Here is a 13,359-nt window from a genome sequence, read left to right on the forward strand (position 1 = left end):
AATTTGCCGATTTGTACAAATTGGCAAAGGCCCATTAAAAAGCATACCGTTTGGGAAGGACATAAGATATGGAAGAGAAAATAAGGAAATCATTAGCGAAATTGAAGGTAAAGGAGTACTACGCAGGCACGTAACATCGTTTTTGAAAGTGGGGGTGGGGGCAGACTCATCGAAAAAATCTTGACAAAGAAAGATTAAAAAACAAAACAACAACAGGAGCTTCCCAAAATCATGTACATGTATATCCTAATCCGTGGGGGGGGGGGGGGGGGGGGGGGGGTGGTAGTCTACCTTCAACTTCATTTTCTGCATCTTATTTTTCGTTATTCATTTTAGAGTCAATTTTTACATGCTCCCAAAACGTGAGGGGGGGGGGGGGGGGGACTCCACGATAATTCATCTTTTTAATTTGAGAATTGTTTAAAAAATCTTTGCTGCAAGAAAAAGTGGGGGGAGCCAGCCCCCCCCCCCCCCCCCCGATGCTACGTCCCTTCCCTTCTACGTATTTGTTATCGATTATGTAATATATGTAATTCTAACAGTTAGATGATGAAACTCATTTTTAATTACATGTGAAAAGTATGATTACCAAAGAAAGAAATATTTCAGTTAATTAAAAGCAAATTTCCAACATTTTCAGCATTAGATAATGATCCAACAAATTTTTGGGTTACTCAATATTGAAGGCAAGGAAATTCTTAATCTTTGGAGGCAAATTTATCAATGATAACATGCTATAGTACCCCTTTTTAGTGAAATTTTGCTGGAATTAACATTGTCATTTGCTATTATTGTTATATTTTAATATTTTTTACACTACGGTATTCATTGGCATGTCTTTCTTTTGTAATTATAATAATATTTCATGGACTTTTCTGTTCTGGACTCTGAATTAGAAATAAATGATATGTATCTGTTATCTGGTTAAAACAAATTGATAATCTGTTATAAGAAATTGATAATCCGTTGTAACAAATTCATAATGTTTTAACAAATTACTACTTTGTAGTTCCTGTTTAATTGTAAAAATTAACAAATTAATTTTTAAAAAAACTGCTGCGGCCCTAATACGCTTCCGTAGCATAAATTGCATAGTCCAGACAATTCTTGTTGATTTCAAAGAGCCATTGTGAGTGGCCAGCAATGAAATAGACAGGCCTACGTCACATTGCAGTTTCACACATAGCTCTTGTTAAAATGATTCTAGATGTCTGTCACAATGAGTTTTTTCCACTCTTTTTAATTTTTTTTTCATTTTACTCACAATACCATTCTCTCACCAGAGAATGTCACGATACAGAAACATTCTAAACCTCTCCAATGATAATGACAGCGATGCAAATATACAAAACTAATGACAATCACAACATTGCAAGTTACACAAACAGTTAATAAAAAGGTTACAGCCAACAATACGAAAATTTAAGCAGTAAGTAACTGTTGTTTAAGAAGGTCCCACAGGTCCTCTATCTCCGCTCCGTACATGAAGTGAGAGTTTTCGTCCACAGTCATTCGGGTATTTATTCATAGTCTGGATCGTTGTCACTACTCTTGGTGTGAGATACCCTATGGTACTAATGGTACCAATAGTACCCGTACATTTACTTCCTCCTTCATACAAGAGCACAGTTAAAGTTTTTGTGGGTTTTTTAGTTTTATTGAGAGAGAGAGAGAGAGAGAGAGAGAGAGAGAGAGAGAGAGAGAATACGGATTATGGAACTTTAAAAATAATCTAGACCCCTTGCAGTACCTCTCTTTTGCATGGCAAATTGACATAGTTTGGTGAAAAGAACAGAACGTCAACTGTTTCATCTGTTACATTCCCCCTTGTATCCACCTGAAAGCAATACTGAAGAGAGCTGTGGTTTGGAGGCAATACTGAACATATCAGTGGTTTTCGACTTGTCAAGCGTAAATTTGATTAATTGCTCATTAAATCAAGATGAAAGGAAATTAAAATAGGATATTTTTCTTTCTTTTTTATTATCATACAACTTGACATAGAAAACGTATTCAATGTTTAGAATCTAACAAGGACTTTATTTTTGGCGTAATATTGGCGTAGGAAAATATCACATGTTTCGCAATTCAGAATTGCTGCAGATTAATGAGTCTGTTATACATGTAGCATTTTAAAAACAATAACATTAATATTGGATTTTTTTTTACTAATGTGCACTAATGATATGATACTTGGGTTTCAGAATATGTTTTTAAAATATGATTTGCCTATCAAATTACATTTTGTAAGTTTTTTAATGGCCCATTCTAGACATTGATATTTGTGAAAATATCACTAAAATCAGTTTTTCTAGATCTCTCTTATTAAATGGTCAATATACTAGCTTTTTGTCAATTTATATCTTTATATAAAGTCTTTATAATACATAAAAATCAGAAATATTTTATTATTGGAAGCATAAAAAAATAATCAAAATTTCTTCAAAATTAAAGAAAATTAGAGGAAATGCGGGATAAGCAATATCAATTTTAGTATATATATTTATTCCAGTTTAGTAGTATAAGCTGATAAACATTCTGATATTCTATCATTTTATTGAAGAAAAGAATCTTCAAATCTTAAACAAATGTCTTCAGAACTACAAAGAGCTACACTTATTTTTACCATCCTTTACGTTGAGGAAAGAGGTAGTGACCTTGACCTGACCTTTATGCAAAAACAAGAAGGTCAAATTTGATTAAACTGATAGAATCATTTGGTAATATGATCCATTTGACTGTGTCAAAATTTCTTGAATTTCTAATTATAAGAAGTATGTTTGAAAACGAGAAGACTCCTTTCTTAAGACATCATTGGTGTGGTGGAAATAATGAACATATCGGTGGTTTTGAACAATACTGAAGACATCAGAGGTTTGGAGGCATTACTGAAAAAACAGTGTTTTGGAGGCATAGCATACTGCGCGTGAGGAAATCAGGAGTTTGAAGCCTTAATTGAAGACACCAGTGTCGGTTTGGAAGCAATACTGAGGACATTGGTCGTTTGAAAAAAATCAATCATTTTGAGGCTAAATTAAAGCCAATGGTTTCTGGGGGGTTTTATTTTCAAAAACTACACAGGATGCAAGGTGCAGTGCATGGTAGCGGTGTTTATTCAGGGGCATGTAAAATGACAGAACGGGCATACATATATCTGTAGTAAAATTATTATATTTGTATAAATCAGATACAAGATTGATCAGTGCAAAAAGAGCGCAAGTTTTGAGCGCGGTAAAACATTTTAATTAATTGAAGACACCAGTGTGGGTTTGGAAGTAATACTGAGGACATTGGTCGTTTGAAAAAATCAATCTTTTTGAGGCTAAATTAAAGGCTTTGGGGTTTTTTTGGGGGGGGGTATTTTCAAAACCGCATAATTTTTTTTTGTTCAGTCTTAATTTTTGTATATATTTCATTTATATATCTGATGGAATTATGCTAGGGAGGACATGAGTTGAAAAAAAGTTTCTTTTTTGTTGTGAAATTACCCTTCTTGTAAAAATGAAACAGCGATTTGCCTAGCTTGTCATTGGGACTAAATTCTGCATGGCAGGTTGAATATAATTTTTTGGGGTCCAACAAAATTACTGGTTTTGTAAAAGAAATCACTATTGATCAAATTAATCAGTTTATTCATAAACATAATTGATGCAGCAAAATAAATCATTATTGTCAGATAAAATATCACAATGACCCTATGACCTTTTCCTAATCCTCCCGACATCTGAAATAAAAAAATTACAAAAAACATTTAAAGAATTGTTATTCAAATAATTTTACACAGAAAATTTCATAAAGCATTTCAACATAGTAGCCTAAAGTACATCTGAGCTGCCATTTAGGCAAAATAGAGCCATGAACAAATTTAAAAAAAAAAAAAAGCAAATACACTTTGTACACATGTACATGCATATATTTTCACGTTCTCTTCAGCTGAATCTAAAATGCATGATTATCAACAAATATTGAACTTTTAACAACATTTATAAGGATTATATTTATTTGTTGCCCAATCCATTTTAAACAAAACCCCATGTGCACCTTTATCTTAAAGCATGATAAATAAGGAAACTAGACACGAAAGGTAGCATTTCTGATTGAATGGACGGTAGGTTAACATATCTGGGGCTAACAAAACTACCAAATGAATTTATCCTATGAAGGCCAGTTTGGATAAAGAAAACTGGGCTAGGGGCAAGTTCAAATGACAGAGGCCACCGCTGAACAAGGCAAAATCCAAGGATGACTCTGATTTAAACCTATTTGTGCTGGTCCAATCCTACAGGAGCTCCTACCACTTCTGCACATTACCAAGGTTAGCATAAAAAAGTTTCAGAAATGTGTGCTTCAGGCTATGGACAAGGAGATGTACCCTGTATGTTCAAGATGAGCACAGGGATTAGACCCAATGTGCTACAAGATGAGCACAGGGTATATACCCTATGTGCTCTAGGATGTGCACAAGATGCACCCTTGTGTTCCAAGATTAGCACACAGAGATGTACCCTACATGCTATAAGATGAGTACAAGGAAAATCTGTATACAGGGAAATATTCACCCTCATTTTATTATCGCCCTTTTGCCCTCCTTGTCTGCAGGCAAATAAACATGTAGAACTGGGCGAATTCCAATGTCTAAAATTATCAATCTTTAAACACAAATGTATCCGAGTGAATTCAAGATGGAGCGAAACTGTTTGCAAGTGTAGAAGGACAAAAATAACACAGGGCAAAAAATAAACCTGTACTTGCTTTAGAATGAGTGCTGGGATATGTAACTGGTGTGCTTCAGGAGGATCACAAAAAGATGTACCCCATGTGCACAGGATGACCGCTCCAGGGTAAAGTTTCAGATCTAGAATTTAAGAACTTGCAAGGGCAGAACTGGTCAGTTGTTAAGTCTATGTCGCTGCTGCTTAAGTGAATGTCTAATGAATTTTTGTAAAATTATGCTCTCTAGATCACAAATCGAAGTGAACTGTAGTGTACTATAGTTGAAGCTGTCCTGCCTTGTTAACTAGGAGGAATGGGGGGGTTGTTACATGGATGTACCATAGTTGCACCTCTAATCACATATATATTCTCGCCACATCTTTTTCAAAATAACTTTCATGGAAGGAACATGTGGTAACAGGTAAAGGACAGGTAGACGAGTGTGTTGACCTTGGAGTATGTGTAAGTGGTGAGCCTGTGTCAGAGTGACCTCATAAGTTTAAGCTGCTTGAGGACTGGTGCATATACAACAAAGGTGGGCATTGCAGGCCCTGCAGGCATTGTATCGCCAGGATATGCGTTGCATACATACTAAGGGAGTCACAATCTAATAACTATGACCTCAACTCGCCATGAGAATTAAGTAGGTGTAATAATGTCTCCCACTACATGTAGCAACCCAAGCAAACTACATTAGGAAAAAAATTTTAATAAATGGATTAAATTGTCATTGGAAAAAGATGATCATAAATCTAACTTTTATCGAAGGTTTATTTCATTGCTCCATAACATTTACTTACCCTGCTGTACAGCAGAAAAGGCGTTTAAAAAAGCGCCGGATTCTCTTCATCTTCTGAAACAAAAATGTTAGTGTTAAATTTGAATTTTAAAATTGTTTCCCTCAACTATACAGTGTATATTATCATAATCGTAAAATGCTCTTAAAGCTGTTATAGTACCGGTAATTTGAATAAATGTAATAGAATTGAATATATTAAAGCAAAGTAATGATTTACCGCAGTGCGTTTTGGTTTCTTTGCCTCTTCCTCCATATTATCACTGTAATTTATTAAAACATCCTCCATCGTTTGGCCCACTGGTTTGATTCCTCCATTTTCTCTCTGTTTGTCCGGCTGAGTTGCCTGTTTGTTGTCCTCTATCCCCTGAAAAAGAAAAAAATGCAGGCTAGTATCCCATATTTAGTGTTTAATTTTTGTATCAATTTTAAGATTAAGAATAATCTTCTTGCATATATACAGCAAGATAAATCCCATACCTCTCTGTAACATGTACATGTATATGGGGTACAGCAGCAGCAGAAGCAGTCAATCACGTTAGTCTTAAATATAGTCCAGCAGCTCTAAATACAAAACACAAAATAATGACTGCATGCATGCAGAGTTAACAGCAGAAGGCTGGACGTTCAACAAATGAAATCCTGACCATTTCTACACTTATAATGGGTTTTTTTTCCATAATTTTTTTCCTTTGTCAAAAGAGTGCATATATACATGTATCTTTTTGCATTAGCTGATTATCAGTAGGTGGTTGCATGGATAATTGGTAGACCAAGTCTTGACCAATATGAATATCTTGAAAACCTTTTGTTGGACAGAGATAAATTATATGTCAGCTTATTATCTTGAAACAGTAACTGTTTGCTTGTCTGCTTTAACAAGTACTGGTACCTTATTAAAAAAATTAACACTTTTCAAAATTGCCACATGGGGATTGTGGGGGAGGGGGTGGGTAGGGGGGTGCATCAGCATGTATTTTTTTTTTTAAAATTCTGATTACTTGTTAAACTTATACCTCTGTAGCTGTTGGCGGTGGATCCGAATAACTTTGGTGTACACCATATCTGGGGTCATCTGAACTCAAATACCACTCCTTGGTTTCCTATTGAAAAAATATTGGATAAATGTGACATATGTTAAGTGTTAATTCCTTTTCCAGAAATTTGCCATTTTTGTTTCATTTAGCCAATATTTCATTTATTTATTGATTGGTTGCTGTTTCATAAACATCCAGGCGTCAATTCATGGAATTAGAAACTACCGTACATCCAGGTTTTTTTCACGGGTCACAAAATTTGCGAAAATGGGGAAAATGTGTAGCATTTTAAATTTGCGTCAGTCATTTTTTTGCGATTTAAATTGTTTCTTATTGAAAATGATACAGAATATAATTTCTTCTTATTTGATAATTTGCGATTTAAAAGACATCGCGAAAAAAGCGAAAATTAGATCATCGTGAAAATTACCCGATATACGGTATTATAAAATGTTGATGTGATAATTTCAAAGATACTCATGAATTCATGGATGCAACACTTAAATGTTGTCAGTTACCTAAATTGAAATAACACCCAGTTTTGGGATTTATTCAGTGTTGATCAAAATCGATAAAAAATTGAGATCAACAAATAAAGACAAAACCATGCAGTCAGTATAAAATAACCCAGAGAAACATACCGCGATGCTGCTAACAGTCTTGTGGTGCCTTAAATAGGATCGGTGTTGGTCTCCTCTTTTAGGAGTGAACTTCTGCAACAAAGAAAGACCACTAAATTACCGGTATAAAAAGAATTTACTTGATTTAAATATCAGTTTATCTAGGCAGTTAAAATGAATGAATTATAACTGTTGTTATACTTACAATGTCTTTTTGAAGTCTGCCTTCTATGTCCTGTAAGAGCTCTTCCCCAGGAGAGATGGTACTTTCAGGCTCCTTAGTAATACTGATATTGTCTCCCTCTTTCGAGTCATAGTATCGTACGGTTGTCACCGGATCAAAGTCAATATGGTTTTTTGGGGGAATTTCATTACTTTGATCTTCTGTCTTTGAGTACATTAAATATTTAACAAGTGTATATATAAAAAAATGGAGACAAGTGAATGAAGAAAGCCTTTTTGAGACTTTGACTAAAACTAATTATATCTATGTACATGAATGTACTGTTTTGAAGAGAAATGCTCCTCCTGACTTGGCTTTCAAACAGATTAAAACTTTAAGATATTGATTATGGTCACAATCAGTATTTGATGTCACATAGTCTTGTACCAAGTAACCACAATCAAGGCCTAGCTCTTGTTGTCATAATGACTCCCAAATTCTTACCTCCTCACTGAAATTGAAGATGATGTTTTTCTTCTTCGGTAGCAAACTGATATTATCAGGGCGGATTTCGGGGATGGCACTTAGTATTTTCTTTCGTTTGGTCTTGATTTTTACCGCCAGGATTCCCTTTGCCGGTATCTCCTTCTGTCTTGCTCCGCCAACAGCCCCCATTTCATCACCTGTTCTACATTCACCACTGCTTGTTTCATGACATTCATGGCTTGTGGTGAAGCTATCACGTGCACTTCCCTCCGCTCTTATTTCATTGTCTAGTGCTTAATATACAAAATAGTTTTTAAAAAACCTTTAAAATTTTTGTTATAAAAAATGAATATATTAAAGAGAATTTTTTAAAAAATGAATGCATACCTGTTGTGTTTTCATCACCGCTTAACACTTCTCCTTCATCGCATGTGATGAAACTCTCATCTCCTGATGTATGGTCATCTTCTGTTGCATAATAAGAAATATAGGATCAAGAGAATCAGTTTACATGCATTTATTTAATATTTGTTAACCAAGAAATGAACCTTAAAGTATGAATTTATTGGTGAGACATTATCACCTATTTGTATTGTTACTAAACATCATAAGGTGCCAGATAATATTTACCGTCACTCAGTGGAGAGTTATATCCAGCTTCCTCTGTGACACTGCTGTTTTGTTCCTCCTTGAGTCTGTCTTCGCCTCCTTTAACCTCATCAGTTACCTCCGTGCTTGCTGCTGATAAAACCATATTAAACAGGACCTGGTAATATTAATCAGTAGTGTTGTAAATCAGTCTATTCAAATCAGTAATATCACCAATTCCTCTTGAATTGGTGATACCATTTGTTTGAATGTTGGTGATACACATCACCTATTGCTATAGATGATATCACCTACTTGAAAAGGGATATCACCTATTTGAACTGGTGATACCAATTTTAGTGGGAAGATGAAAGCAGTTAATTGATATATATGATGTCATCTTTTCATTTTGAATATTAAGGTTACACCACTCAACACTCATTTGGATATGAAATAATAACCAATTTAAAATACCAATTAGGTAACAATACAGAGGCACAAAATAATATTTACCATCATTCTGTGGAGAGTCTAAGTGAGATACAACATTCTTTGTGTCACTACCCTTTATTGACTCTTGGAGTCTGCCAATCGTCTCCTTGCTTGCTGCTTCATCCTAACAATTAAAATCGTATCAAGTTCAGACTCAGGGTATCAAACGCACTGTAAAATTAATTTTACATAAATAGTTTAATAACGGTCCTCTTTATAATGCTAGTCTTACGCGAGGAACATTATTAATTTATAAAAATTGAAATTCAGATGTTATTCGCTAAATCAAGTCAATAACTGGAAAATTACGCATCATAAATCGCTGCAAGGTATTCAATATCAGAACAGTTTATAGGAAAAAAGGTCTGTTCTTACCATTTTCGTTAATTAACTACCTACACTATAAACAAAGCTATTGTGACGTCACACAATGAACTACGTCACACAACCGTAACGTCATAATATCAAAGTTAAAAAATATTTAGATTATTTTCCAATCATAATAACATGTACGTGAATATAAATATTTGCCCTTTTGGGCATGCTTTTAAAAACTTAACAAAATATTCAGACTTTATCCCTAAGTTATCATCGCCTTTTGCGTAATTACTCGCTATTTGACCCTCTAAAGACGATGATCACTATACGGTATGGATTTCTTACATGTATTTAAACGCCACCACTCCAACCCCGCCACCCCTTCAGTCTGTCGGGTTTATTTTTCTCCGGGAGTAAAAAAAAATCTGATGTGTCGGTATGGGCATTTTTTTTTTATATTTCCCTCTTAAATCAATTTCAATCGTTCTTCTTTATAAGTTATGGTTTGCTTTTTTCGTTCAAAATCGTCAAAATATGACGGAAACGACAACTTGTAATTTGATTCAGGAATGAAGTCAATATTTATTAGTTTTTTTACGATATTTTCGGTTTATAAAAAAGCGTAAACTGTTCTAAACCATTTTATATTGTATAAAACTAATGAATATCGAATTCATTCCTTATAATTTAATTATTGTGTCTATTAATTGTTGATAAAAAAACTGTCATTTGATCTTTAAAATGACATTAAATTGTACAAAATTCAAACGTAACGTCAGGTGGATTGATACGTTTTTGACGTTAGTCTTACTATGATGTAGGCAACATTTTTTATACGATAAAAAAATGATTTTTTAGCAAATCAGAAAGCGCGTTACAACCAGAATTAAATTATTTATAAATAATTCTAAAATTGTATTTTTAAAACAGTCAAAATTCTGAATCGAATATTCTTGTAAACATATCAGATTACGTAGAATGTTTATTAAATAATTAAATTCGGACTAACATACTTTTTGAGTCAAAAAGGATACATGTTTAAGTATAGCTGCAATAATGTAGCCCTCTCCGATTTTTTTTATATCTGATGTTTACTCGGGAGAGGGCTACATTATTGCAGCTAGTTTAAGTACATATGGTCATTCATGTATTTCAAAATAACCTTTTGTTCTTTTACGATGTTGTGAATTTTAACTTCATTGCAGTTGTATATCTTTATCTAATTACCCACAGCGCACTTGCGATTTTGTTAAAAAAAACCACACACCTACACGAACATTAAAAAAACCCCCACGATTTAAAAACTAGATTGATATATTACATTTATGGAGCAATTTCCACAGAAACAGATAAAGCTTTTATCACTAAAAATTTATGAGACCATGCTCATAACTTGAATATACATGTAGGTCTTAAATAAAAAAAAATTAGTTTTATTTGAATTGTTTAATTCTTCGAGTTTTTTTTATTCTTCATTTCAAAACCAAACTTCTTATATACAACTTTATTATAAATTTAATACAATTATCATATTACGATTTTACTTTTTCATCAATGCTAAATAATAAATGGTAGAATTAAATAAATGTAGTGCGATATTCGTCTGCAATTAAGCTCGCCTCATCTCGCGTCGATCATATTTGCACAAACACTGTATCAATCATTCAGCAGGCTGGTATTTGAAATAAACGTCGACATTCTCATTCACGTGTCTCTTCTTTCCAAAACTATTTGAAATAATCAAATTTTTGTTCAAGAAAATGTACCTGGTACAAAATCACCGTGGCGTGTTTACCAGAAAAATCAAATTACGAGCATCGGATCGTGCACGCTATTTAACATAAAACCTAAAAATGAAATAAAAACTCAAACGAAATAATTTTGCTTTTGAAGCACAAATCTACCAGTATGTACATGTATTCGATTATCCTGATCATAGAAAAAAACCACATTAGTAAAGACCAAACTTTTAGAAATTAATTTTCTTAGTCAACAAAAATGCCGATGATCTGATCATTATGTATTTTCTCTCAAAGAAACCCAGTAAAGCCAAATACACATGTAAATGTACCTTGAAGGTATTATTTTTTTTTCTAAAACATCTATGAAGCTTTCGTGGCCATCTTTGAATTAATTGCTACCAGGCTGAAGCTAGCAGCCACTAACAGCAGCCACTAGGCCCGTAGAAGCTAGCAGCCAATAAGAAAATTCATCAAAGTACTGAGGGTACTCATACAAAAAGTTATATTTTACTTTATTATCGACATAGTTTAATCAATATCAAACTGATTAATGGTCAATAATTTGTACGAGCATTGGCAACTTCCGAAGCAGTAAAGCTCGCACTGTTAAGAGTTATAAAATGCGTCTTTGTTGGATAGAAATGAAATACGTCTATACGGTTCATAAGTTATGAAAATAATGTTATCCTAAGTGTAGTCTTATTGATACAAATAGAAAAACTATTTGCATCGTATAAAGTGATATGCAAACGATGTATAAGACATGATAAATTAATCCAAAGTAAAAGGCATACAATGACATTCGCGGTATATTCTAACCGAAACACATATAAACGTTGTCAATTGAAAGCGAACGTTTGGAAAAAAAATCTTTTGATAAAACATACAATACTTACTCTACATTTAATTAGCCCCAACCCCCACAAACAATCTAATTATCATAACAAAATACTACAGAAATTGGTTAAAATACATTGGCTATATAGATAACGAATGATTGTTTAAATTCATGGAAAAGGGGGTAATCAAGTCCAGTGATGAACCTGTCTGCGCCGGGTCAGAAATTATAAATAAAATGCTACGGCTGACCACGGTGAGTCAGAACATTGGTATGGACTTGAGCTCATTTACTTATAAGGTCCGGAGATTGGAGGTACAGTGTCTGTGCGTATAAAAAGGAGGTGCGGGGAAAGCAGCTCTCCAGTAGTCAACTGGAAGCTATCTTTTGCCTCCTCTTTTTGTACAGGTAAGATCATACACATTTATTAAGATACTTGCGCGGTTTTAATAAAAGTTAACAAAAATGATTCAGAGGGTTCAAGTTAATATAATATCTTATTTTCAGAGTTTTTGTAATCAATGCTTATTGTTAGTAATTATACATTATATTATATTGTGGAATTTGATCGGAATGTTTTATTATTAAAATTGAATAAAAGAAGTAGTCAACAGGAAGCTGTCTTTTGCCTCCTTTTTTGTACAGGGAAAGGGCTACTCCCCAGGTCGAGGAGGAGATAAATCTGGGTTATATAACGTGGCACAGGCAACGCCAGGTGTCTGGTCAAGGACGAATAAGGTCCCGAGGATTAAAATAACTGAAATATCGTACTGAGCGAAATCCTAGTACAATATAATTATAACGAACACAACACAAGACACATACAATAAAAAAAACCCAAGCCAATCTAAAACGTTTTCCTGCTACTTTTATGCCATACATAAAGTTTCGCAGGAACCCCTAATTAAGAAAAAATATGTCATTTATTACTCCTTTCAGTTGAATTCATTCATGTGACTATGATTTTTTAGCAAGATGTAAAATTCTAAGCTGCCACGGACAAGGCTCTAAAATGCGTTTTAATTTTTTAAAAAACTGAACTTTATTTATTTTTCAACGATTGACAAATAAGTTCTACAACTTACATACTAGTAAATATGTCCTCCACTTGTAATGGGGTCATTCATGTGGGAGGATGCCAGCATGCCCGAATCGCACGTTGTCTTGTTGAATGCAATATTCAGACGACGTCCTAAACAGGCACGTACATGTATATACATAATGTACCATGAGAGGGGGGCACCCCCTATCCTTTTCTGCCCAGCAAACACTTCTTTTTTAATTAACGTAATTTTATGTAAATTGAAGGAGTTCTAACACCATTCTACTTTTTTGACATCGGTAAAATCAAATTTTGAAGGAGCCCCCCCCCCCTCCTCCCCACTCCAAAAAAATTCTTAAGAGCAAATCATACATGTTCAAATGAATAAAATAAACATTGTAATATAATTTTTAGGTTCTTCGTTAACCCCCCCCCCCCAACACACACACACACACACACACACACTTTCACCCACAGATACCGGAAATGGATGAGCGCACCCCCACCCACCCACCCATTACCTC

At 34.1% G+C, this 13,359-nt stretch overlaps 1 protein-coding gene across 2 annotated transcripts; it reads right to left on the bottom strand.

The window, feature by feature from the left end:
- Positions 1-3,611: 3,611 nt before the first annotated feature.
- On the bottom strand, positions 3,612-9,053 carry LOC105341367 (uncharacterized). Of its 2 annotated transcripts, none has more exons than XM_066089242.1 (11): positions 8,917-9,053; positions 8,446-8,553; positions 8,203-8,283; positions 7,834-8,108; positions 7,372-7,554; positions 7,188-7,259; positions 6,526-6,612; positions 5,990-6,073; positions 5,730-5,876; positions 5,514-5,566; positions 3,612-3,724 (listed from the first exon to the last, which is right to left on the bottom strand). In XM_066089242.1, exons 4-11 carry the CDS (start codon positions 8,002-8,004, stop codon positions 3,709-3,711), a joined length of 813 nt encoding a protein of 270 aa, XP_065945314.1. In that variant the 5' UTR covers positions 8,005-8,108; positions 8,203-8,283; positions 8,446-8,553; positions 8,917-9,053; the 3' UTR covers positions 3,612-3,708. The 2 variants fall into 2 exon arrangements, with proteins under 2 accessions (XP_065945314.1, XP_065945313.1); XM_066089241.1 differs by having other exon boundaries at positions 8,446-8,556; positions 8,917-9,052.
- Between the last annotated feature and the right edge of the window lie 4,306 nt (positions 9,054-13,359).

This window comes from Magallana gigas, chromosome 6 (assembly GCF_963853765.1).
Source record: "Magallana gigas chromosome 6, xbMagGiga1.1, whole genome shotgun sequence".
Classification (NCBI taxonomy): domain Eukaryota; kingdom Metazoa; phylum Mollusca; class Bivalvia; order Ostreida; family Ostreidae; genus Magallana; species Magallana gigas.